This window comes from Ophidiomyces ophidiicola (genome assembly GCF_022830035.1).
Source record: "Ophidiomyces ophidiicola strain CBS 122913 chromosome Unknown scaffold_15, whole genome shotgun sequence".
In the NCBI taxonomy this organism is placed as follows: Eukaryota; Fungi; Ascomycota; class Eurotiomycetes; order Onygenales; family Onygenaceae; genus Ophidiomyces; species Ophidiomyces ophidiicola.
Window position 1 is genome coordinate 104,773 of NW_026054655.1, and position 25,877 is coordinate 130,649.

The following is a 25,877-nucleotide window of genomic DNA, read 5'->3' on the forward strand; positions in this document are numbered from 1 at the left end:
TTTATACACGAAGCAGCTTCACGGCCTGGGAGAGTATCGTATCTTCTTGGGGAAAGCTCAACTCCTCTAGTTTCAAAGCATAAGGGGTAGGCACCTCGGCGCCCGTAACTCGGATTGCGGGCGCCTGGAGATAGTCAAAGCCATACTCCATGGCAAGAGCGAGAATCTCCGAACTAACACCAAACATTGGATAGCCAGACTCAACGGCCATCAAGTGCCCAGTTTTTTTAACGGATTTGATGATTGTTTCAACATCAAGTGGCTTGACTGATCTCAGGTTTATCACCTCTGCTTCGACGCCGTATTTGCTCTTTAGCTGGGCTGCAACATTCATTGACAGCCCGACGCACCGGGACAATGTCACAATAGTCAAATCCTTTCCAGGGCGTTCGATCTTGGCTTTTCCAATGGGAAGAACGAAATCGTCCTTCTGTGCAGCCTCGCTCATTGGGAACATTTGACCATACATGAGCCTAATTTGTGTCAGCGTTGGTCAATTTCATGATTTCATGCCAACGTACTCATTTTCCAAGAAAACAACAGGGTTGGGATCTCGAATAGCCGCTTTTAGAAGTCCTTTTGCGTCCTCAGAACTCCAAGGTGCTAGTACTTTCAGCCCAGGTATACTTCCATACCAGGCAGAGAAATCCTGGGAGTGCTGGGCGGCGACACCGGCAGCAAAACCGTTCGGCCCACGAAACGTAATGTTACAGGGTTGAATGCCCCCCGACATATAGTGGGTTTTCGCGGCGGAGTTGATAACCTGGTCAATAGCTTGCATGGCAAAGTTGAACGTCATAAATTCACACTACACGCCCATCAAGAGTCAGATTACATAGAGCGCACCACAGGACAAAAGAGTCCTAGTAACGAAGAGGCAGCATACCACAGGATGTAGACCGGCTAAAGCAGCTCCAACTGCCAACCCAGCGAAACCAGCTTCTGTGATTGGTGTATCGATCACCCGTTTATCGCCAAAACGGTCCCAGAGGCCTTTCGTGACCTTGTAGCTGAGGGAAAAGATTAGCAGGCGGATAAAGTAGAGCACAGAACAGGGTGCAGAACCACATACGCTCCATTGTATTGCGCAACCTCTTCTCCTAGAATAAACACCTTTTCATTGGAAGCTAATTCCTCAGCTAGAGCTTCATTCAAAGCATCTCTAACTGCAACTTCTTTAACACCACTTTGATCCGCATACGTCCTTAGAGGAAGGGACTTGATGCAAATCGCCGGTTGAAAGCTTGAACGCACTGGGGATAAGCCAAAGCGGGAGGATAGTAATCGCGACGCTGGTCGGAGGAATCTGGGAGTCGCCATTGCTCGAGGAGTGGAGAGGACCGGAAGAAGAGGGAAGCCAGTAAGTACTTCTCGGGTAATTAAAACAATACCCAAACTGCAAGGGCCGGCAGAAATTGTCTTTTCAGCCCCGAGCTGGACTTCGTCTTTGACAACTCGATCAACGATTTTCTTTTGGGGTTCATTGAGACTGCTTTTGGTTTAGCCTGTTGTTGAGGATCGCGGAACTCTAAAGTATGACTAATGTTCGCCAAGATGAATTCGCATACTCCTCACGAAGCCTAAGCAACACGCGATTTTGGTTGCCGGTACGGAGTACGTACAATACCGTTACGTGGTACCTTGCGAAGCTACAAACGGTGCAAACAGCCGCCTAAGGCTCCGGCATAACCTTCTCCCGATATACGTTAGGCACGTGCATCCTCGTACAAGTGGACAAACATCTCATCGACGATGCTCCTGCTAAGGGGCAGAGAGTCGAATTTACTCTTCAGAAGGCGATAGAAACATCGTCCTGCAATGTACAATTATGCTTGATTTTCTGGCAGTACTCTTTGTGGGGCTTGCCGGGCCCGCTCTCGGTATTCAGCCGAGCTCTCCAGACCCAATCCCGGCACCATTACGGAACCTAACATGGGGCGAGCTGAACTTCTTGCACACAACAGACACTCACGGATGGCTAGCTGGGCATTTAAACGAGTAATATTCTCCTAATACGCCATATACTGATATTCCAGCTGAAAATGATTGTTCAAACAGAGCCCAGTACGGTGCCGATTGGGGGGATTATCTCTCTTTCGCGTCCCACATGCGAAAGAAGGCCGAGAATCGCGGCATGGACCTCCTCCTTATTGATACAGGAGATAGGATAGAAGGGAATGGACTATATGATGCTTCTGACCCTAAAGGACGCTACACTGCAGATATATTCAAATCACAGCACATCGACGCACTTTGTTCTGGAAACCATGAGCTATATAAGCGAGCTTCTTCAGAGAATGAATACTTAATTACCGTTCCGAACTTCAATGGTGATTATATATCCTCAAACATCGAGATAATAGATCCAAAAACGGGTAACCTTGTACCATTGGCTCCGAAATTCAAAAAATTCTCTACGAAGGTACGCGGCATTCGAATAATGGCGTTTGGTTTTCTGTTCGACTTCAAAGAAAACTACAACAATACTGTTGTACAGCCTGTGGAGGAAACAATTAAAGAGGATTGGTTCCAACACGCCATCCAGGATAAAGAGGTGGACCTCTTCCTAGTGGTCGGACATGTTCCTGTGCAGTCCAAGGAGTACGACGCTGTTTTCAAAGCAATTCGGGGCGCCAATTGGGATGTACCCATTCAGTTTTTTGGTGGCCATCATCACATTCGAGATTACGTTAAGTACGATTCCAGCTCATACGGTTTAGCGAGCGGTCGATTTATGGAAACCGTAGGTTTCATGTCTATCAGTGGTCTCTCATTTGGAGGAAATAAATCTACCGTGCCTTTAACATTTAACCGCAGATATATTGACAACAACCTCTGGTCGTATCGTCACCATACAGGCCTAAATGAAACAACCTTCCCTACAACGGAAGGAAAAGCTGCCTCCAACATGATCTTCAACGCTCGTCGGGCTTTAAATCTTGACAGGCTTTATGGCTGTAGCCCCAGGGATCTATGGATGTCTAGAGCCAAATATCCTTCAGAAAGTAGCATTTACTCGTGGTTGGAAGAAGAAGTACTTCCAGAGGCTCTTGCTGGCGAGAAGCCAAGTCTGGCCCTAGTGAATACTGGAGCTATACGATTCGATTTATTCAAGGGCCAAGTTACGGAGGATTCATCGTACATATTATCCCCATTTACGGGTGGATTTCGCTACACCAAAAATATTCCTTACGAGAAAGCTACTAAAATTTTAGAGGTATTGAATAAGGCACCTCGCATCCTCACCCAAATGGCACACAGCAACACATCTTTTTCGACATTTTTAGTCCCACCTGAGCAATTATCTTTAGACAGCAATTGGGATAAAACTCTAAAATCGGACCAAGTCAGGTTTGATAATTCAAATTATATGCCTCCCGCCACAAACCTGATACCTGGCTATACGACGAAGGATGCTGCTGGGACTGATGGAGACGATACCATACATTCTCCCATCTCCTTTCACCGCTTACCAAATTGTATCCAAGCCTTTATTCCTTCTTCCAAATCAAAACACAGGTCCATAAAACCAGAAAATGTTGACCTCATATACCTAGAGTTCATCGAGCCCTTTATTGATATAGCTGCAAAGTTTGTTGGGTTGGACTTCGACATCAAAAAAGATACGCATGAATACATGCCTGGTTCAAGCTTACGATCAATACTGATATCCTGGGTGGAAAAGAATTGGAAATGTGAAAACTGATGTTTAGGTAGAGCTATATATATTCGCGTTTTTGGATAAACTGTTGATTTCTCCCCCTATGTGGTCATTGCATATAGCTTAGAAGTTTGCCGAGAAATTAGCCCGTAGCAACAATACCTCAATTCCTTATCTAAACCGCTAGAGGTCCTTGCATTTTACAGGCTATGTAACATCATATTTAAGTCAAAGCACCATGGATTATGCTTAATTTTAACTAGAAGTTCTATGGTATACAATAGCTGCTGTTCCCGTAAAGAGCGATGATAGATATTCGGGTCTAGTCCCCTTCGTATACAAATACTCCCTTCCCACTTCTGAACCCCCCTAGGGTGCCCTGGACTTCTTGTGCAAGCTCTTCGGCATTTGTATCTCTCGTCCATTTGATTTTCTGTACAGGTATATCCTTGAATTTACCTTCTCGGGTCATCCGAAGTATATCGTTGATTGTATCCTCTTTCAAAGCTGGGTGCTTATTCCCCCATTGTGATACCCAAAAGCCTCGGAATACAATATTTTTAAAAATTAAAAGACCGGAGGGGAGATTGAGAGGCTGTTTGGCCATCGCTCCGTATGTCACAACTTGTGAGTTAGGGGCGAGAACCTTAGCCAGGGCAGTTGCACTCTTTCCACCCACGCAATTCAAGGCTAGCCGTATTGGCTCTTTGCCTTGACGGGTCGCCTCCGCAATGATCTCTCGCAGCCTAGAAGATGAGAGAAGCTCTGATTCGGTAATCACAACATTTGCACCCAAAGAGCGAAGGTCGCCCTTCAGGGCTTCAGTCTCCGCTTCCGTTTCTCGTTCACGAATCACACTTATTGTCTTGATACCCCACTCATGCGCAATTTGAATTGCTGCCCGTCCAACCCCTGAATTCGCACCATTTTGAATTAGCCATTCTTCTCCACTGCGTAGCCAATCCCAATCACAAAAGTCCCTGATCATGCGATATGCAGTCACAGGATTGACTCCTACAGTTCCCACTTGTAAAGGAGATAGGCCAGTAGAATCAATTCTTATAAGCTCAGACTCATCGAATTGAGCATGTGTGCGCCAGGTTCCCATTCCAGTACATTTCATAATTACCCAGTCACCCCTCTTGATATTCTTAACTCCAGCGCCAGTAGAAAGTACTTCAAAAGCTCCCTCATTTCCAGGGACTGCATGGGGCTCCGGTGTTCCAAGGCTGGTCGTAAATTTCGGTAAACTTGGGTAGACTCCCTGGATCTGGTTGACATCTGCAGGATTTAACGGGGCTGTTAAGAGGCGAACTGTGCATTGGGTGTCGTGAGGGGGAGATATAGAGTACGAGTGAAGACTACCCTTGTTAAATACAGTAACCTGCTGCTGAATGACTTGGAGGTCTACCTCAGAACATCTTTTGGTTCGCCATATTTAGGGAATACTAGGGCTTTCGATTGGGTATACCCAAAGGCAGATATGTGCCGGCGAGGCACGAAACTGCGGGCGACAGCGGGGTCTCTAGTACAGGGGCCAAACCCCTTGAATTGCGAGGAGAGGCGAATAAGGGGCCTCATCCACGCCATTCCGATGAACAGTCGACTTTTTGGTTGTGCTGTGCTGCAATGCGATGTTCAGGACACCGGAAAAATGTTGTTGTCGGTCCGCGCCAATGACGTCACCAAGGGTTTTATTCTATGATCGAGTGTACCAGTTCAACAGTGAATAACAGATTTAAGACTGATGACAGCTATGACGTTAGAATGATAGGTTCTTGCTATGTATGTACTTTGTTTCCGATATCAATAAAAAGCTTTGCCAGGTAAACTCTAAAACGTCAAAACTGTATTCAATTTTTATCAAAATCAAAAACCTTTCCATTTGGGTTCCTATGAAGACTATAGTATTTAGCCTCAGAACGCTCAAGCCAATTAATTGCAATAAGCTAAGCCATAGTATAGCAGAGTTAATTAAATCGGGGGTGCACAGCGGCATGCTGGGGGTATTTGCAAATGACTCAATCTCTCCAATCATCGTGATATGGGGCGTTCGATTGGGCGATTCCACTACTTTCGCCATGATTTTCGTTTTCATCTTCTTCCTCTACACGTTCTGATGCTTCAAGTCTTCTGTAGTTAGTTTCCCCGTTGTTTGTGCCCGCTAGCCAGCTCGTACGCCGCACAACTCGAGGGAAAAGGATCTATAATGAGGTACATGAGCTTCAACGCACCGGTATCAGATGTTTGTATCACTTGCCTGTACAGCTAGTGTCACAATTGTAGCAGTAATTACCATCCAGGCTGCAATACGGTGCTGCTGCCTCCAAGGGGCAAAACAGCTCTGCTGGTAACCAAGTTGTACCTGACATGCATCATCTCCGTGGGTTCTGTCCTTGAATGGCCAGGCCCTGTCACGTACACTCCGTAGTCCACAGCATCGAAAATTATCTTGAATAGATCTAATAGCCTGGGAGTTTCTAGATTGAAAATACCCCTGCCATTGCTGCTCAAGGTGACAAGAAAGAATGTTGCCGGGAAAAAGGTACGTGAATGCAACTGTAGCAACAGCTGTGGACAAAATCACTAAAAACTGGTGTACTGCATCCTTGACTTGCTGCAAATTGGGGGCATTCAGAAAATTTGTGACGACGAGAATCAGGATCGCCAGCGGAGGCAGTAAAGTGGCCACAATCGAGAGACCAACGGGTAAGGGAAGGAATAACCAATTCGTACGCGACCAGGCGAGGCTTACAGCGTGAGAGACAAGTCAGCAAAATGGGACTTAGACTAAATTCAGGGCTTCGTACGCTCCAAGGATCAGCGAAACGGTCGATGCCTATGTTCGAGTGATGATGTTAACAACAGCTCAAAGGCAGGGGAAGGGGGTCGTTAGAGTCTCCACTTGACCCGCTGATAACGATAAGTCTGAAATGACGTACCAAAAAGAAAAACCCATAGATAAGGGGAATGGTGCGCGCGCGGTCAGGCATTCTTGCTAGATAATTGTAGGGGTTGTGGGTTGATGTGAAGTTGGAGCTGCTATGTAAGAGGGGTTGTAGTTAACTACGTAGTTAGTTATAGTTATGTATAACTATATAACCATGGATGTGCTAGTATTGATAAACTGTCAACAAAAAAAGAAGCTAAATGTATACTATTATATTCTATAGCTTCTCTCATACTGTTAATGCAAGAAATTACGGGCTAGATTCAACTTAAATAGAAAATCAAACATTAAAACCAACTATATCTAATGCTAAACTCCGTGTGCTTAGGATACCCCGTAAACGTTGAGTTTTTTCGCCGTCGAGTTGCCTTTTCCCTGACCAGTATCGGCTCCTAGAATGGACCATTCTGCCACTGTTGCTCCAGTGCCATTTCCTGCTTTAATATCTGCCTCTCCTAGAGCTTGACTGCCTCGAATTAAGAGAGTAGCAAACTTGGTTACTGGTACTGGTGAGGGCAGCGTCATATTTGTTGTGTTTCCTTTATACGGCACGATGGCGTTAAGATCGGTAATATTTGGTTTATATGGATCCGACATGGCAATCTGTGGTAGGTCCGCGATGACCACAGCTCCAGGAGGAGGTGCAGATGTGATATCTATTGTTTGAGGAAGAGGTGAGTTATGTAACAAGATTTTCACATATTCCGGGGGTGCTTGAGCCCAATCAAACCCGAAACCAACGATTTTCGATGGTAATGTTGAGTCGGGGAAGGCAACCGTGAGAGAAGCAGTCATATTGGCACTGACTGGCTGCCATTTAGTGGATGCCGCTCCGTCAACGGCTGAGATTGGAAATTGGCCGGGTAGATAGTCGTTTGGAGAATTAACAGATTGACATTGAGCCAGGTTTCCCGGAAAGGTATTAATAGAGCCAGTTTGACGATTGGGAATAACCAGATCTCCAGATGGCGGTAAAGAGTAACGCGTTGCCTTCAATGCAGGGCCGACATGTACAGGTATAGGTGCATTAGCAAAGGTTTGATCAGCAGTGGATAAAGCGGTCTTATTCTGCGCCCGTTGAATCACAGTATGTGTATAGTTTGACCAGGCCTTTATCGGCCAACCATGCCAATAAAATGTGCGGTAGGTGATGTGGGGGATCTGCGGCGGTAAATTCGGATCTACATGAAGGATAGAATCGGGCAAAAGGCGATACCCAAGATATCCAAAAAGAACAACCTGATTTGCACCACCGTTTCCAGTCAGAAATGGGAAGGCAGGGTGGGTGCCATCGTTGGTGAGCCAATCATCGACCAGTTGTTCTGAAAATTGAAAGAAAGGCGCTCGGACATATGGGCTGAACGAATATTGTGCATAAGTATATGCTGAGCATCCTGAAGGTGATACCTCGTTTGCAACAATAGAGAACATAGCGTATGTCATAGCTGGCCCATGAGGTGACTGTTTTCCGGCGTACTATATAGTATGGTTAGAGGGAGACAGTAACCAAAGGGTCAGTAGGCATACATAATCTAAATCCGTCAGGGCATTTTCGGGCGGGTAATTATCGGTATAGCGCAGTGGAAAGGTGTTGAGCACAATATCGGCTTGCTTAACTCGCGTGCTCCCATTCATGGTTGTATATTCTAGGGTTATACTAGAAGCTGGCTCCTTGGAAATAAGGACATTCTTAGCCATATCATTCCATATCTGATTCTCTTCGATTCCAAACAGCTGGCGAAATCTATTTGCATAAGTCAGAGTAGATGCAATCATAGGCATAGTAAAACCACCGGCGTCAACATGGTTTGCAAATTCATCCTATGAAAGCGTTAGTAAATGAGCTTCAGAATGTCAGGGGCATACATACTGGATCCGTCATATTAGTCAAGGTCCAGGATGAGCCGTTTTTCTCCAAAATGTCGGCAAACATCGTGGCTATAGAGTTATATATAGGGTATAGAGTAGATCTGAAATACTCCGTATCGCCAGTTGTGACCCAGTTGTTGACCATCTGCAACCCGATATCCCCATTCAGATGATATTGGTAATCGAAACAGGGTCCTGTTGCTGTGCAATTACCAAATCGACCACTAGTCCAGGGATAGATAGCCGCCCCAGGCGAAAAACGGGTGCGGTTTTTCGATGACGTGAAAGCTGATTTAATGTTTTCGAGGGCTTGTCCGTATTTATCTACCCGGTAGTTGGTGAACGTCTGCGCTGCTTCCGGAAATGAGGTCACAAACCCCGGCTGCATCCATATATCTGCATCCCAAAAGATAAATCCAGCGTATGAGTCCGAAGTCAAGCCACCAACTGACATGCTTCCCCTATTTAATGAAGAATTATTTAACATCTTCATTGCATTCTCACTAACTGTTGTCTGAAGCAAATAATACGGGTTAACAACTGCTGTTATCGCTGATTCTATTATATGCTTGTCAGCAGGTAACGCGCCGGACTCTGGAAGTGTAAAATCATCGACAGAGTCCCTCGGAAATATCGTAGCCCACTCCTTGATATGAGACTGGAAAGATGCTTCGTATCCGCTGTTTAACGCACTTGTGCAAGAGGCCTTGGCCGATACCTTGGGGTCAGCAAATCCATCGGTAGAAGCCACCCCTACAAATTTAGTGATTGATATTTTCTGTCCTGCGAGAAAGTTGACATTAACTGCTTGGGCAATTGTTGATTCATTCTTTCGGATGTAGGGCTTATCGGAAACTATCGCAGCGGTAGACATATCCATCCCCTGTGAGCCGGTCATTTGAGCGTATATGTAAGCAGTAACGTTGTTAACGCCATTCGGTCGCACAGATGAGTAGATGGCCTGGCCATCGGTTCCAGATCCGATAAACTGAGTACGGACAGCAGAATAACCATCGAGGATATTGACAACTGTAGCATTCCCATTAGTAGACGGGGTTACTTCCATGTGAACAATGGCCTGGTTCACATAAAGCTTATGGGTAAAAAGCTGATAAGATATATCAAATGTAGAATTTCTGTTCGCAGGAGACCACTTGAAATTCCAAGCCAAAACTCCTTTCTTCATGTCCAGAATCGAAACAAAATTGGAGATAGTGCTATTATCTACACCTGCATCTAGAAAGGCATCGCCCCCAAGATCTAAGATGAGACCACTCCAGTGTGGAATGCCGCTGATAACACTGTCGCCGCCATACTGGCTCAGCCAGGGAAAGTTGGTCCCATTTGCGTCGGGCTGGAGGTTATGGAACCCAGAGATGGTAGCGAAGCTTTGTCTTCGAGAAAAAAGAGGCCAGCCGTTGATCACATCGCCATTTACAGGCACGTCGAGTTCAAAGAACGGGCCTACAGAAGCAACACTAATTCCCATATAGCCGTTTGCTATAGAACCACGAGACTGGTAATGGCCTTGGTCGAGATGAGTTGTGGTTAGTCGCCAGTTCGCATTATCCCAAGTAAGGCCTTCAAATCTGGTGGGGTATTGCTGTGTTGATTCCTGGGAATGTAGTCGGGTGCTGCTACCGAATACATCGCTAGCCCTTAAGTTGGGACGAGGATCGACGTTGAGCGAACCGACAGACAGCTCTAGAGCGCGTGCAAGGAGCGTCTCGTAATTCCGATCAGCTACAAAGCCCATCAGGCGAGAGTAAACAAACTTACCGAAATAATCATCGTTGTATGAGGAGGTAACTTGCTATTGCTCCGAGGTCGTTCTGCTAATCCATGATGAGGACAACATCTAGCGCCAGGCCAGGTATATGTACCGGGGGGTACCAGCCGGACAGCAAAAGTTGGTCACGGCTTGGAACTCTGAGGGCAGCAGCTCCATTATTGCTCAACCCGGGCCAAGTTCAACAGCCCAAGCTGTTCCATGGTTATGGTGGCGGGAAGCTCGGGCGTTTACCACGATCGCTGGGGTCATGTCGTCACCGCGCCACCCGCACGCCCGAAATGAAACGGGGAAACGTTCGCGCCGTGCAAGTCGGCATCCGCCGATGCGACCTTCACGTTGCAACCCCGCTTGCCACCCTGTCGGCAACGGAGAGCGGCTGGGCCGTTATTTAAAGCTCTGTACCTAGTAAGTTAGCTGGCTTGGCGCGAAATCGCAGGCAGTGGCATCTCTACTTAAAATTTTTCTGGATTTTTGGGAGAACTACTTACGGAGTGCTGAGTCTATATTGGCTAGGGATTTCAGAAATAAGGGAACCCAGTTTTCTGCAGCAACGCCCAATGCAAAGGGCTTACATATCACCCTGAGCACCCCGATGCCTTGATAACCAGTGGGTATCCATGAACGCTTCAAAATTGTACTCTACCCGTCTTTTTCCAATGAATGATCGAAGTCCAGAACGTATGGTGTATGTTTGTATATATTGTATGCAAGGTATTATACCATTCTCGCCGTCAGTGGTAGCTGAGTATCATGGAAGGGATACCTTTGCAACAACTCATGGACATCAGAAGACCGTATCACAAAGGCGCAGGGATAAGCTGCTCCTGGAATCTCAATGACATGCCGGTTCTGACAAATAAAGCAAACACCCCACGAACATGTAAGCTTGTGAGGTTAGACACAGAGTCTGTATCTGGCCGAAGTGTCTTCCACTGCCAGCACGCTCACGTTCCATATGAGTCGGCACTAGGTGCATTTGCCAAATCGGACTTCAACTTCAAGCAAGCATCCAGTTTCGGAATTCGAGAAACTGTAGAGTTCATGTCCGTGAACCTGCAAAGAGAAGTGTAGTTCCTTATATCCTATTTCAGAAAGACCTTTAAATGATTATCTGATTAGCATTGGTGGCAAGAATCCTCCCAAGGGCTTTTCGATAGCATTGGAGGGACTGAATAGTGCCCCGGTCATTCCGTTTTATGTTAAAAGCCAAAACTAATCCTCATCGTCAGGCTGAGTCGAGGTGTGATGAGAGACGCGTCGTGAAACGCCAACCCCCGATCTATTTCGAGATGCTTTGTCTCCTAAGGCTCGTTCGCCAACGAAATGATCCCCCGTCCAATTGGTTTTGCAAAGAGGGCAGACTTCGCCTCTTTGCAGGCGAAAGAAGTTCCTAGTGCACATATCATGAAGACGTGCCGGACATTGCCGTTGAGAACACCTTTGACCCTGTATAGTTGTTAGCAGGCGGGTGGCAATTTTTGCCCGTCTTGAACAGCATATAACGCACCACAGTAATCAGATCTTTGCAAGCATTGCATGTTTTTATTTTCTTGTGCCTATATCCTCCATCATAATCCTCCTCATCTGCATCATTATACGACTCAACAAGCCAGGTCCGTAGCTCCATCAACGCGCGCGGTGTCAGACCATAATTGCCCTTCCGAGTTTTTTCAAGCCACCCCTCATTAATGAGCCGTTTTAACATTTCTTCTGCTTCCCTCATACTTAGTTGCTGGGCTACTCCTCCCTGGGTGGCAGCTTGGGATTCCCGCCGGCTACTGCTATTCGGGATTCTTGCCAATTGCACCGCTTTCATCGCAGATACAACCATGACTTCCTCACGCATCGTATTATTCGTCTCAAACATGGCATCAAGAAGACGTTTGACATAAGCAATTTCATCGGCAGTGTACGTTGTAGCTAGCTGGATCAACGGGTCACTCGTGGTGTTGACAAGAGCATAAAAGCGAGTATGGCTTGTCTGATGGATAGTGCTCCGAATTTCGAAGTCGAAGGGTGATATCGCAGAGTTTACAGATGAAATATAGTTTGAAAGGTCAGCTTGAGTGACATCTTGCCCACGGATTTCTCGTCCATCTATGGAAGACGTCAGGTATTGAGCGGGTCAAGAGATTGCCAATTCCCACCTTTAACAGACATTATGGCCGCAAGAATTGGCTTAGCCTCCTCAAACGTCATGGTGGATCGAGCCAGGAAGGCCTGCAAAAAAGCCCGGTGGCTGTCATCATAATCATTACCAGGCGTCATTATTGGCAACAACAAATAGAGCTTTGTAGTTGTTGAAAAGAAACTCTGAACTTCTCCTCGGTTTTCACACTGGTGGGCTTGAACTCTAATTCTAACTTAACTTAGGCACTCCGTACTCCGTACAACGCGTCGAGACGCGACTAACTAACTAACTACTCCGTACTCCGTACTCTGTGCGCTTCTCAATTTCAAGCTCCCTAGGTTTCGCATCAACTTTCCCTTCCAAAATTCCCAATGCTATTCCAGCATATTTCTATCTATTTCTAATAACTATGTTCAGTGAGCTCCTTAGGCTTGCTGCCCCAATTACCATATTTACAGCGAAAGGTTGACAGTTATTATAGGCGGCTAGAAAGCTCTCCAGCTTTTGGGTCGAACCCCAAATATCTCACATCTGCGCTTGTTTTTGCTCCAGTAACCATTTCTGCAACAACTTGGCCGGTACCTAGCGACAGCGCTATTCCCCATGGACCGTGTCCTGTGGCAACGAAAACATCGCCGGTGTAATCTATGTTGGAGCCCAACAGATGATGTGTAATCCGCCCAATTATAGGCAGACCGTTCTCTGTTGCTGGGCGGAAGCAGAGAGCTTCACGCACAATCTCAAAGTCGTCGACATTATCTGCACCTGGTCCCTGGGGCCGTCCCATGAGGACTGCAGCAGCTCGTCTGACTCTGTTTGATTTCTCCTTTTCCATTATCTTGAATGAATCAGTAGCCACCTCTGGCAACGGGATATCATAGGAGTTTAGTCCAGCGATATAAATTTCACCACCATGACGAGAGAAAATTTCCGGGCTAAACCCGCAAGACTTAGGATGGGTAGTAAATACTGCATGACTCTTGCCGGAATATGTCCCCTTCTCGTCTTCGAAAGTGTATCGGGGCGAACGGAACACAAGGGAATATCCCGATAAAGCGGCAACTTCGATATTGGACTTCGACCTTGGAAAAATGGTTTGGAATACTCGTGGCGTCCACGGTCCCGCCGCTAGGATGAGTTTTGTACATGCAATATCGAATTTCTTCTTCGTATCTAGGCGTTGTAGAACCGCTTTGTCTGGGTTCCCGGAGACAGCAAGGACACGAGCTGGATAATGGATTTGCACGCCTCTTTCAAGACACTTTCCCAAAAGAAAGCGGCAGAGTCGTAGAGGATCCCTGTGTGTCTGCACTGTCAGCCAAGAAACCACTATAAACTTTGATCACAAGAGCAACTGACACTTGGGCAACAGTGCCGGTATTGCTTATTTTCTCAACTATCCCACCCTTCTGCTCAGTCAACCATGCCGGGAATCGGTCCGATAGGCTGACAACTATGTTGTCTTTCACTGCAACCTCCGCCCTACTAGCACCACGCCGCAGCCAATCGTCACCCCGTTTGGTTTTTGTTCCGTCTGGCCCTTCCACTTGCAAACTAATTGCAGTACTAGCCATGTACCCCCATTTTTCAGCTCCATCATTTTCTGTTGCAAGCTGACGATGCAGGCCAAAGGATAATTTCCCCAGGGGCTCAATTTCTGGAGAAAACCAGTCTTTAGCCAAAAACCCTGCTGCAAACCCTGATGCAGATGCGAACAACTCGGCAGAAGAGTCAACAATATGAATATCCTTTGGCCTTTGTAACCTCTCGGGATCTGAGAGATAATATGCTATCGAGACACCAACAATACCACCCCCAATGATAACGGTTGCCATAATAAGATTACTTCAGTTATACCCTCGTCGGTATCATTCACTCACTTTGCGGTGCTTGATTCTAGCGCAAAAACATTCAAAAATGCAGTTTAGATTCAAGTAGGGTATCACAGCATATGCACGCAATTTTTTCAAAAAACATGGGAAGCGAAGACTATAAGAAGCCTTGGGTTGGGGAGAGTGGGATGATTCCGTTACATAACCTTAACTAGTGTACAAAGCTCGCCACTTCATCCCCACCCTCCTCATGATCACCGTTGATAAGGCGCTTCTTTCTCGTGTTTGTGCTTAAATTTGGAAGTATTAGCTCACTTTAGCCCAAGCCGTTCTTTCACTTTGAGTTGACTCTGGATGACCTTATCAGTTTAAGTTTCAAACTCTACCTCCTTCTTCCTTATACAAACTGACCGGCGAGGTAGCCGAGGATGCTTACCACTTCGGCATTGCTACTGTATCTAGGGACTATAACTATGTACCTGGGAGGGGAACCATGCATTTTACACGGTTTGCATGCTGCATGTGTTGAGAAAAGAAGTGCGGGCGGACTACGCTCTCCACTAGTCAAGGAGTAGCGACTCGGAGAGAAGGCGGTTGATATTGTTGCTCGCTGGAAGCTCGGCGAAGCATTCCCGTCGGAGAACACAGGTTTTGCCGATTGGTCGGTCGAAAGGATGTCTGCTTACTAATCCGGATATCAAACCAATAGGGTCTACTATGATAAATGCCCCGGCCTTCCTTCCATCTTGTTCCTTCGGATAAAGCTACTATTTTCACCACATTCATATCTATGGACTTGTCTTTTTTTCTGCTGAGGTGCCCTAGCGCGCATTTTAGACTACACTGGGTAAGCTGTCTTATTAGCGAAGGATACCCGAATCATTCAAAAGACAATAAAGCCCCCAAGGCACATTGCCTCTGCTATCCCACCCTCCTAGGATCTTGCTTTAAAAGAATTTAATCTTCAGATGTATTTACGCCAGCCTCAACATACTAAGGGCGTCTAAAATTATCGGCGTGCTCAAAACTTACGCCTTGAAGACTACTGCAAAGTCAATTGAATTGCGCAAAGTAGCAGTAGTTAGTGATTTTAGATTGCATACTTCACACTTTCTCCGGTTATCTTTCTCTTTGACATAGGTTTCTGTGTCCTTTCGAGAAGATGAATAGTACAAAGGAAAGCGGCTTTTTTATTTGTATCCCTTCGTTACGAATTTACAGGATTAACTACAGCAGGATCTAACCTATTGAAATCGGATGCCAAAGTAACAGCAGTAATTTCTAGTATATGCCACCGTGGATATCAGCCTAAATCTGGACAGGGGCTGGTCTACAAGGCAGTATAGATTATTATGCATTCTATAATTCACAACTTAGATATATAGTTTATGAATACCTCATGTATGAGAATGATTTTGGCAGTCTATGGTATTTTTAAAACGCCAGAAACGCTTTGTCTCCTTATACTATTAAACTATTATGTAGCCAGTTAGGGCAGCGATTGACTCGATACCCATTAGAACAAGACCAATTTGTGATTTTAGACCTTATTTATCCAATAAAAAGTAGGTAAAATGAGTTGGAATCTACAATTTCACGATATAGATGAAATAAAAAGCATTTCTATTACCGGCAGTAAGTATTCTACAGGGAAGGTCTTCAAGAACATACTCAGGGGCATTTAAGGCTCTTGTTCGCAAACTACCCTCCACCCAAACAGATGTGTTAAAATAGCGGGAGGTTCCTAGAGCAACAGGTAACCTGAACAAAAACAAGTTGATGACCCCGCGATCAAGGTTTTACATATATCTGTTCCTCTTTTGTAACCACCACCCATGAACTTTTCTCGCGTCACAACGCAGCTGCTTGCAATACGCGACAAGACTCTTAAAGGTTTGTGTACCAATTTACAGTTATGCTATGCTCATCATTTACACGCGAATTGCACGTTAAAGATGTATTTTCTCCTGAAAAATCCCAAAATGCCTATGTTTCTGTTGTTGCCTGCTCGCCTAAATATCCTAAAAAGACATAAAAAAAAGGGCTGCAATTCATAAATTGTTTTTGAATAGTTCTATTCTTCTGTACGTGCTACAAACTATCTGCACGTTCAATGATACCAAGCTGAAGTTATGCGACATGTTGTGAGTGGTGGGCTTCAAAGTTTCAGACATGCGTTTCATTCCTTTCAGCCTTGGAGAGTTGCAAATCATTTTCACTTCAAATTAACACTAATCAGACTCATATCACAGGTGAAGCCTGCCGATCATCTAATTCGAAATGAAGCTCGCAGCCGGCAGGACTATTGTTCTGACTGGGGCTTCCCGAGGTAATGCGTACCCCCTGAAGATGATCAATACAAAAGCCAACGGTACAACTATAGGAATTGGATTGGAAATAGCTCATTGTCTGCTGAGCCCTCCGTTGCGTAGCAACGTTCTTGTCATCGCTCGTTCTGAGGAACCTCTTCTCAAGCTCAAGGAGCAGTACGGGCGGCAAGTCGAGGTTCTCTGTGGCGATGCGACTGACACCGAATTGCCCGACAAGGCTGTCAGAGCGGCCCTAACTGCCTTTGGTAGAATCGATGGCCTCATTGTCAACCATGGAATTTTGGGTCCAGTAGCCAGGATTGTTTTATCCGATGTCGAAGAGTGGAAAAAAGGCTTTGAGACCAACTTCTTCAGCGCGGTTGAATTTGTAAGTCTGCAAATGGGCTTTTAAGCAGAGAATTCATTGTTGCTATCAACTACCCTGTCTAACATTTTTCCAGGTCAAAGCAACGCTCCCTCACATCCGTATCTCTAGAGGAAATATAATTTTCACTTCTTCTGGAGCTGCCGTGGCGCCGACTACCGGGTGGGGTTTCTATGGAGCTAGCAAGGCTGCGATGAACCATCTCAACATGACATTGGCGAGAGAAGAACCTGAAATAGTCTCCCTTGCAATTCGCCCAGGCATGGTGGACACTCAAATGCAGGAAGAACTACGCTCTCAGCATATGGACGTTCTTGGACCAAAGGACGGCGAACGATTCCTCACTGCGCATAAGGAAGGAAAGCTACTGCCACCTGAAAAGCCTGCTCGGGTTATTGCTAAGTTGGCTGCCACTGCTCCCCGTGAGCTGTCTGGGCAATTCTTGAAGTAAGAACACACAATCCCGTGTGTATACTGTCTCACATGCTAACACATAATAGTTGGAATGCACAAGAGCTAAAAGCCTACCAGGAATGAGACCAAAAAAGTAAAATTCTAAAGCATGATGTTAGTATTATCCTTCGCCAGCTACGTACTATAAGAACGCTGGAAACAGAGTGATAGGGCATGTCAGTCGAAAGGTTAAATGGATACATGTAGCTAAGCATCAGATGCAAGAGCACCTTCATATTTAGCATGGAGTGATGTTTTCTTTCATCATAATGTACTCAAGAATAAAAGAATAACCAGAAATTGTAATAAAATGCGTACCTAGTAAATGCGAAGCTCCTGGTTATCCAAGATACAATATCTACTGTTAGTGTTAAATATTTCGATGGTCGTGAGCCGAGAACACCAAAAACTACAATTCAAGGTAGCGATGATCCCGATAGGTACGGAATGCCATCGCATAGTATTGGCTGTAGGATTTCAACAATTCTACAATCAAGTTTATGGCAACATAGAGCACAAAGGGTTGTACTAATGTTGGGCGAGCCATGCTGAGGTGAATCAAAATTAGTCTATGTGTCAATTTAAGAAGTAGAGAGTCTGTAAACAAGATTCATATAGGCCTTTTTCAGAAGTCCGTTTGGCTTGGACAGGTAAATCACCACATGGGCAAGAGCCCATTGTAAGATAGGGGCGACAACAAAGTTCATCATAATAATAGGAGATAGAAAAAGGGCAGATGGTAGAATAACTCACTCTATACATGTTCCAATACAGCTAACCCCGTACTGCTGTGGCATCTTATTTTGTTGCTTGCAGCTTTGTAGCAGTTTTCTGAGAGAAAAAATTCACACAAAAAAAGCGGATCTTAAAGTAGGTAACTAGCTCGACTGCTTATTCAGCAGTAATGCCGCTAGTGAGTCACGTGAAACACTGGTCCCTTCGATGGTGAGAACGCGTTCTCATGTATAAATAGCAGTGAAGCTCGCCGCCGGGTGTATAAACACGCCTCCCTATGTGCGATGACAAGTAGCTTCATTTTACCAGATACCTGTTGGCTGGTTTCAGTATGTCCGACAGAGAGTTTTCCAGTAGGACTAGTGCCCTTGAACATATCGAGGATTTCGCGCGACTAACAGCAACGTAGGTAATGATGATCTCTCCCTTCCAAAAGGTACGGTTGCCGGTAGCCGATGTTATAGGAATTACCATGATTTGCAATTTCTGTCATTCGAGTTTTCTCGAAAGCTGCCTTCCCAAGTCTACATTGCTTCCTTGTACCGAAACTAATCGCGTCTCTTCTATCTAGCTACGGTCCAGAAGATTATCACCGAGATTCTCCCTCCCTCATCGGGGCAAAATTTTGCCAAAGATGCGCGCGACCTTCTGATTGAGTGTTGCGTTGAATTCATTACGTTGATATCTTCCGAAGCCAACGAGATTAGCGAAAAGGAAGCTAAAAAGACAATTGCTTGCGAGCATATTGAGCGAGCGCTTACTGACCTGGGCTTTGGCGACTATGTACCCGACGTCCTTGCAGTTGCAGAGGAGCACAAAGAGCAGCTGAAGGTGGGTTTTGCCCTTCTGCTAGAGCATACTGCCGCGACGAATTTTTTATTTTTTAAGCTTGGATTTCGAATGCGCTGACATTGCCTTTGATTCTCATAGTCGCGTGAGAAACGGACCAACAAAATCGAGCAGAGTGGCATGTCTGAAGAACAGCTGTATCAGCTACAACAGGAGCTCTTCAGGTCTGCAGGGGAGAAATACCATGCGGGGAGTTGAACGTCCCTCCAGTTTTGCCAATTTTACCGTCAAGGCCTTATGATTTATTAGCTACGAGGAATGGTATCTGGTGGAGTTTATAGGCGTTCTTCTTGCTATGTCTTTGTTGATGGGGTTCATTTTTGGGGGACTTTGATGGTACAATATTCTAGACGTTGATGATTTTTAGTCGAAAAGCCTTCCATAGCAAAAAAAAAAAGAAAAAAACCGGTAGCACCACTCATAGCGTGCACCTATGTTAGGCACCCATCAGAATTGTCTTCTCGATTCGCACTCGCTCTAATATACTACATAGCAGGTATGTATGTATGTACATACATGCGTGGCAGGCGTGTATCAACTACGCGTAAATCTGGGTAGAGCGCTTAGTCATCGCGATGTTCTCACAGCTTACACGGTTTAAGGGTCTAAAGAGAACAGTGGATGCGATGAGCACCAGGGCCCTTTTAGCTGCAGTCCAGCCGCCATGCCATCTTTTAAAGATGAACATATCTTGGTAAGTATCAGGAATGTGCGATCAATTGTAACGCGCAATATCTTCAAACTCCTCGTTTCTTCGTTGATAAATTGCTGATGTGAGAATCGCGTCTAGATTATTGCGCCAGGGTCCCAAACTACTCTGGCGCAATTAGGGCTCCCGGAGTCGTTCACTCCAGCCAAGTTCCGATTCCCTACACGCATGTTTCCGGCCGAATCCAAAGGAGAATGGGAGCCGCTCAAGATCCGGCAAAGGGTCGTCACCGTCAAACGAACTGTTGTCCCCGATTCGACGAAAAGTACCGCCCCGCCGGGGGAAACTGCAGAGCTCAAGGGTGATGAAAATGGGCCGACCACTGGAGCAGGAGGAAATAAGGAACCCACACCAATGGAAGTTGAGGAAGAGCAAGTCGTTTATGAGGAGGACCCAACAACAGACGAAGGAGCTGTTTACCCAATTCGCGGCGGTGCCATCGTTAACTGGACATGCCTCTTCGCTCTTTTGACACATATCTACAACACACTGAGCCCTCCATTCCATACTCCTATTATGCTCATAGCCCAACCAGTTTGGACCGCGCGTGACCGTGAGACATTGACGCAATTCATATTCGAAAAATTTAAAACCCCGGCATTTTGCCTGATGGACTCCGCTCTAGCTGTTTGCTATGCATATGGGACTGCCAATGCCACTATTATTGATATTGGCCATGACAAGGCTGATGTCACAGCTGTAACGGATTTCGTTATTAGTGAGCACGGCAGGGGTATTGCGTTACCCGGTTGTGGCGGCGAAGCCATGACTGGACGGCTCACTGAGCTATTACAACCAAAAGGACTGACCAAAGAAATGTGCGAGCAGTTGAAAAAAAGTAATATTTGCGAGATTTTGCCCTCTGGGATCCCACTTCCTAAAAATGACCAATCACAAGAACATAGCAAACCTCCTGCACCTATGGCTTCCGGTAAGGGCCCGGATGTTTCTCGCATCGGAGGCAATGGTGAAACCGAGGAAGATGACGGCATAATTGACGTGGCTGCTATTGTAAGTGGTAATACAAGCGAGTTTCTTGCCCGAAGAGAAAAGGAAAAGGCAGAAAAAGCTGCCGCACGAAAAGGACATACAGGGGACTCTGCCACTACTACAAAGGCTGCTAGGCTTCCCAATTCAAAGAAAGAGAAGGCAGCCTTCCAGTTTCAAGAATACAAGCCTATCGATTCCAAAGATGAGAATGGTAATATCTTTTCGCATTATTCCCTCCATAAACGGGATGTTGAGGTGGGAACGGAGCGCTTCCTAGCCGCGTCTCCTGGAGATGCACACGCTAGTGAGCACGGTTCTTACGGCATTCTCGATACTCTCGCTGCCCAGATACACCATACAATCCATGCTGTACCTGACTCTTCCAAAAGAAGTGAATTATGGGACTCCATGGTAATTCTAGGCAATGGAAGTAAAATTAGAGGTAAATACTCTTGCATACCTCCGTTTTATATCCCAAAATTGATACCTTCGCATAGGATTTCCCCAGGCGCTGGTATCCACCATTACCCAAAAATATGTCCTATCGCCCTCTAGTACTATTTTTACCTCCGAAATACCTTCTGCTCTGTCCACTCCCTTGCCAACAGGAGGATCAAATACGCCTTTGCATCATCCAAATCCTGGTATGATGCTCAACCCTTCAGCCCATGGAGTCAACCCTCTCCTTGTAGCCGCTACCCATGCAAACAACCCAGCAGCAGGCCATCTAAACCCAAATATGCACAACCACACAGACCCAAATCTTGCTATGCATCATAGATCCGCAGGCCACTCTCAGACCCCAACATCGGTCAGGCTCCTTAAACCCCCAGAGTATTTTCCTGAATGGAAGGATCAGGGTGGTGTGGGTGGTTCAGCTGCCGGTGCAGCGACTAACAATTCCCCGACGAGCGGAGGAACTCCTACCGGTATTGCGACGAGTTTGAACAATGTTGGCATGGAGGAAGCAACGTTTTTGGGGGCACAAGTTGCAGCCAAAGTGATATTCGTAGTTGACCAAGGTTTGAGCAAAGGATTCTTGGGCCGCGTTGAGTACAACGAGACTGGCCCCACAGCAATCCATGAATATTCGTTATAACAAGTGGTATGTACCTGCTCAAAGGGGCTGCTCAGTTGCCCAAGGAGGATTTTGCTTCGGGTTTAGGGCATATTAAAATGTACCGGCGTAGGAACAAAAGATGAAAAGGGACTCTGGAGTTTTGTGTATCTATATACCATAGGCTATTTCCAATTTCAATGCCACATTCTTTCGGCCTCATGGTACTCCGTACTCACATGGCGCTTATCGATAAGAGTGGCGCTAAGCCTGATGGGGGTAAGCTGCTTATCACTTATCACACATCGAAAAATGTTATCAATTCCGCCGAAATTTTGAAGACTCAAAGCATCTCAAAGGGCTGTCGTCCGTACCAGCAAGGCATCCGGTGACTCAATTGGCACAAGACATGAGCCGTTGTGTATTTTGTTAAGCCGCATCACCCTGTGCAAACGACGTGTTGAATCCGCAACATAGTTACCCCTCGAAGCCAAAACTGTTCAAGAAGATTTGTACAGCTATGCCAAAGTCGACAGTTGCAAGGCCCACAGTCGCGAGTGAGAGACGGCATGCCCCACTCGCTGATGAGATTCTAAATGCGGGCCATCCCCGTTCTAAAAAGAGCAGCAAACGCAAATCGAGACATGACCCCGAAGACGCAACGGACGACCACTACATCGATGCCAAATCGTCAAAAAAGATCCTCCAGATTGGTCAAGATCTTGCGGAGGAAGATGCCTTCGAGGAGCAGGCTGCTGCTGCTGCGCGGCGTCCGGCTGCCCTTAGCACCGCCTTTGATTTCGAGTCAAGATTTGGGACAGAGTTCAACGAGTTCGATGAGGAGGATCCTGACGCTGATAATTTTGGGGACGATGGCCAGTGGGAGGATGAGGGCGAGGTAGAAGAGATTGTAAGCCCCGCTGGCGTCCATCTATGTGATTGCATGTTCGAACCCATAACTGATTTATATTTACGTCTCAGGAGGTTGACCCAAATGACCTTGATATGTTTCATAAATTCGTTGGTCGTGATGACGAAGATCCTATTTTTGACCCTCGTCAGCCTGGCGGTGATGGTGAAGAAGAAAGCACCAATTTAGCGGACCTTATACTACAGAAGATTGCTGCATTCGAAGCGAAAGAAGCCGGACAACCCCAAATTCTCGGGGGAGGTCTCCCAGAAGATGCTGTACAGATACCTGCGAAAGCCGTGGAAGTTTATGAAAAGTAAGCGCTCCGTTCAAAGGGCTACAACTTATCGTCATATACTAATGATCATGTTCAGGGTTGGCATTTTACTTTCTCGCTATAAGTCTGGTCCCCTTCCAAAACCATTCAAAATCCTACCAACGCTACCACACTGGGACGCGTTACTCGATATTACACAGCCAGATAAATGGACACCAAACTCTATATACGCTGCAACCCGAATATTTATCTCTGCCAAACCCCATATCGCACAACAATTCATCTCGATTGTCCTTCTTGACCGCGTCCGTGAAGAGATTCGCGACACTAAAAAACTTCACGTCCACGTTTATAACGCGCTTAGAAAGGCGCTCTATAAACCTGCCTGTTTTTTCAAAGGCCTTCTTTTTCCCCTCGTGGCCAGCGGTACATGCACTCTACGAGAAGCCCACATTGTATCCAGCGTCATTGCGCGTGTCTCGATCCCCGTCCTTCACTCTGCTGCCGCACTACTTCGTCTCTGTGAAATATCTGCCGAACAAACTAGCACGTCCCTCACATCTGAAGGCACTGGGGCTACCAATATGTTCATTCGCATCTTTTTACAAAAAAAATACGCTTTACCTTATAAAGTTATCGACGCACTTGTATTTCATTTTCTTCGTTTTCGGGCCGTCCAGTCGCAGGATGTACATGGCGACGCTGATATGGCCGATGCTTCAGCCTCCAAGGCGTATAAACTCCCTGTCCTATGGCACCAGTCACTTCTCGTGTTTGCGCAGAGATACAGGAACGATATTACAGAGGATCAACGGGAAGCACTCCTAGACCTATTACTTATAGTGAGTCATAAAGATATTGGGCCAGAGGTGAGAAGAGAGCTGCTTGCTGGGAGAGGCAGGGGTGTCGTTGCACCAGAAGCCCAACAGGAAAATAATGGCGGCGATGATACTATGGATATGACTATTTAAATGCAGGACTTTTGGTAATACTTACAGTAGATGTTGCTGTTCATCAGCTTTCTTTTGCCTATTCTTGCATCTGGCGTCGGGCAGGAGCATATTGTTCTATATATTTTATATTACAGCTGGGGGGGATGAATTATGTGGCTCTATGATAAAAATTCAATCTGGACTATGAAAAGTTTGGAAAATGAGTAAGTTGCTCGATGTGTGCGAAAGCTTCTCAAATTTGACCAGTGGATATCCAAAAGCTGATAATGTTAGTACATCCATATATGTCCAGATCAAACATCCACAGGAGCTGGCGTCCCTGAGACTTCATCAGTTTGCATCCTCATGTCTCCTGTAACAGACTGTGCTGTCTGTGGGGTGCTGACTGCAGTTGGCGGTCCTGTACCTGGCACACTCCCAACAGCAGTATTCGGGCCTACAGTAGCATTCAATGCATCTGTCACACTCCAACCCATAGATATAGCATCAATTTCATCCACAATATCTGCCACAACATCCTCCACAATCTGTTCATTGAATCTCTCACCAAATGGCTTCAGGTCGGGAACATCTGGTGGACCAACCCACCATGGTTTCTCAAATCGACATTCTACCGCTCCGCCATTATGGCAGCTCACCATAGGGTAATATCCAATCATTCCATCATCTGCATTTTCTCTTTCGCCAATCCCAAGATTGTTGGCTGCTTGAGTGGCACGAGACGCAGGAGGCAAAAAGGCGTAGAGATTTGTGAACGGAGTGCCCATTCGAACTCCATTCTTATAAATTGTTATACTTGAACCAGGAAGTGTGCGTAAAGAAGGATCTTCGACGTTTCCTGGAGATGGCGGGCCATAAGTCGGCGTTTCTTTGAGATTGAAAGCGTAGTCTCGTAGGTGTTTGGAAGGAAAAACGTGATTTTGCTGGTAAAGGAAGTCTGATTTTAAATGAAAAGGTATTCGGTCTCGAATGAAGTTCACCGCAGCGGGTGGCTTCGGGGCGCCGTTGCTTTGCATCGACGTATCTCCATTGATATCTGTTGAGACATCATACGTTCCCTCCACGATCTTCTTGTGCACACTCAATGGCGGCAATGTAATCAACATGCCTATCACATCGCCTTCATTGATGGACTCGTCTTTGGGGAAAAAATATTCGCATCGCATACGGTTCACCACCTCCCCGTTAACATCACGAATTCCATACCCATAGCAATCCACACCAACGTTAACATCAAGGTCTGCCTCTCGACGCCCAAACCCTAGTCTTACGTTTCCTCGAGGCGAGGTGCCAGTAGCTTTGCCCCGGACAATGCCGCTTATAACGCGGGCTTCGTAGTAATAGGTTCCTTCTCGCGCGCAAACGTTTGCACGAGCCGAATGCCACGGATCTTTTGTGCTGACTGCTAAACCATCTTTAGAAAAAGCAATGCAAGAAGGTGAATCTTCAAAGCTAAACCGAGAATGATATGGCGGAACATCCGTCTGACGGTAGAGAATATGGGACAATCTAGGATCCGCAACGGCGTAGCTGTACCTAAAGCCGTTGCGATTGCTCACCCTATAGAACAAAAAGTAACATTAGCTACAGTCTTATTATACCGCAAAGACGACTGCAGCACTCACTTATCGGCGACGTCAAAAAAAGCCCAAGATTGCTGCAGTGATTCGGAGTGTGTGGTAAACGCAGGGTTCATTTGTCGAGGTCTCGGATGGAGAATATCGATGGGTCGCGGATCCGCCAGCGGTATGGGAATTGACATAGACAATTCAAACGGCGGAATCGCTAAGCTAGAAACCGATGCAGTTGTTTTCCGGTTGTACGTCGTCGTTCCGTCGTCAAGCTCCTGCCGCTTTGCGCCGCGCTTCTCACGAGCTCCGCCGTCGCGTTTGGTACGTTTTCCTTTTCCATTGGCGAGTGCAGCATTTGTCGCCATGTTTAAATGGCAGGAAAGAAATGCTCTCGGAGTTGAATGAGGTTTACAGAGCCGGAAGAAAACCGAACCGCTTGTTTAG

The 25,877-nt window shown here is 46.2% G+C and overlaps 11 protein-coding genes across 11 annotated transcripts; 5 read left to right on the top strand and 6 right to left on the bottom strand.

Annotated features, from left to right (window-relative positions):
• Position 1: 1 nt before the first annotated feature.
• On the bottom strand, positions 2-1,320 carry PDB1 (pyruvate dehydrogenase E1, beta subunit; the record flags this gene model as incomplete). The annotated part of the gene is made up of 4 exons (XM_049253045.1): positions 2-473; positions 522-808; positions 887-1,010; positions 1,073-1,320. The coding sequence occupies 4 exons, from the start codon at positions 1,318-1,320 to the stop codon at positions 2-4; spliced, it is 1,131 nt and encodes a 376-aa protein (XP_049107908.1).
• Positions 1,321-2,107: 787 nt separating this feature from the next.
• Positions 2,108-3,706, top strand: LOZ57_004000 (uncharacterized protein; the record flags this gene model as incomplete). Its single annotated transcript, XM_049253046.1, has 1 exon — positions 2,108-3,706. The coding sequence occupies one exon, from the start codon at positions 2,108-2,110 to the stop codon at positions 3,704-3,706; it is 1,599 nt and encodes a 532-aa protein (XP_049107909.1).
• Positions 3,707-3,983: 277 nt separating this feature from the next.
• ETR1 (mitochondrial 2-enoyl thioester reductase) lies at positions 3,984-5,251 on the bottom strand (the record flags this gene model as incomplete). The annotated part of the gene is made up of 2 exons (XM_049253047.1): positions 3,984-5,022; positions 5,073-5,251. The coding sequence occupies 2 exons, from the start codon at positions 5,249-5,251 to the stop codon at positions 3,984-3,986; spliced, it is 1,218 nt and encodes a 405-aa protein (XP_049107910.1).
• A 1,684-nt stretch (positions 5,252-6,935) lies between these two features.
• ATH1 (alpha,alpha-trehalase ath1) lies at positions 6,936-10,271 on the bottom strand (the record flags this gene model as incomplete). Its single annotated transcript, XM_049253048.1, has 4 exons — positions 6,936-8,087; positions 8,139-8,432; positions 8,482-10,206; positions 10,260-10,271. The coding sequence occupies 4 exons, from the start codon at positions 10,269-10,271 to the stop codon at positions 6,936-6,938; spliced, it is 3,183 nt and encodes a 1,060-aa protein (XP_049107911.1).
• A 1,213-nt stretch (positions 10,272-11,484) lies between these two features.
• On the bottom strand, positions 11,485-12,471 carry LOZ57_004003 (uncharacterized protein; the record flags this gene model as incomplete). The annotated part of the gene is made up of 3 exons (XM_049253049.1): positions 11,485-11,718; positions 11,780-12,369; positions 12,420-12,471. 3 exons carry the CDS (start codon positions 12,469-12,471, stop codon positions 11,485-11,487), a joined length of 876 nt encoding a protein of 291 aa, XP_049107912.1.
• Positions 12,472-12,878: 407 nt separating this feature from the next.
• Positions 12,879-14,238, bottom strand: LOZ57_004004 (uncharacterized protein; the record flags this gene model as incomplete). Its single annotated transcript, XM_049253050.1, has 2 exons — positions 12,879-13,701; positions 13,763-14,238. The coding sequence occupies 2 exons, from the start codon at positions 14,236-14,238 to the stop codon at positions 12,879-12,881; spliced, it is 1,299 nt and encodes a 432-aa protein (XP_049107913.1).
• Positions 14,239-16,515: 2,277 nt separating this feature from the next.
• LOZ57_004005 (uncharacterized protein) lies at positions 16,516-17,466 on the top strand (the record flags this gene model as incomplete). Its single annotated transcript, XM_049253051.1, has 3 exons — positions 16,516-16,932; positions 17,006-17,376; positions 17,430-17,466. 3 exons carry the CDS (start codon positions 16,516-16,518, stop codon positions 17,464-17,466), a joined length of 825 nt encoding a protein of 274 aa, XP_049107914.1.
• Positions 17,467-18,448: 982 nt separating this feature from the next.
• Positions 18,449-19,164, top strand: NCB2 (negative cofactor 2 transcription regulator complex subunit ncb2; the record flags this gene model as incomplete). The annotated part of the gene is made up of 4 exons (XM_049253052.1): positions 18,449-18,470; positions 18,527-18,553; positions 18,689-18,948; positions 19,048-19,164. The coding sequence occupies 4 exons, from the start codon at positions 18,449-18,451 to the stop codon at positions 19,162-19,164; spliced, it is 426 nt and encodes a 141-aa protein (XP_049107915.1).
• Positions 19,165-19,630: 466 nt separating this feature from the next.
• Positions 19,631-21,764, top strand: ARP9 (Actin-like protein arp9 (SWI/SNF complex component arp9); the record flags this gene model as incomplete). The annotated part of the gene is made up of 3 exons (XM_049253053.1): positions 19,631-19,660; positions 19,757-21,107; positions 21,163-21,764. 3 exons carry the CDS (start codon positions 19,631-19,633, stop codon positions 21,762-21,764), a joined length of 1,983 nt encoding a protein of 660 aa, XP_049107916.1.
• A 478-nt stretch (positions 21,765-22,242) lies between these two features.
• Positions 22,243-23,880, top strand: ENP1 (snoRNA-binding rRNA-processing protein; the record flags this gene model as incomplete). Its single annotated transcript, XM_049253054.1, has 3 exons — positions 22,243-22,632; positions 22,704-22,948; positions 23,007-23,880. The coding sequence occupies 3 exons, from the start codon at positions 22,243-22,245 to the stop codon at positions 23,878-23,880; spliced, it is 1,509 nt and encodes a 502-aa protein (XP_049107917.1).
• A 275-nt stretch (positions 23,881-24,155) lies between these two features.
• On the bottom strand, positions 24,156-25,798 carry ASH2 (transcription factor, contains a PHD finger motif; the record flags this gene model as incomplete). Its single annotated transcript, XM_049253055.1, has 2 exons — positions 24,156-25,422; positions 25,488-25,798. The coding sequence occupies 2 exons, from the start codon at positions 25,796-25,798 to the stop codon at positions 24,156-24,158; spliced, it is 1,578 nt and encodes a 525-aa protein (XP_049107918.1).
• Between the last annotated feature and the right edge of the window lie 79 nt (positions 25,799-25,877).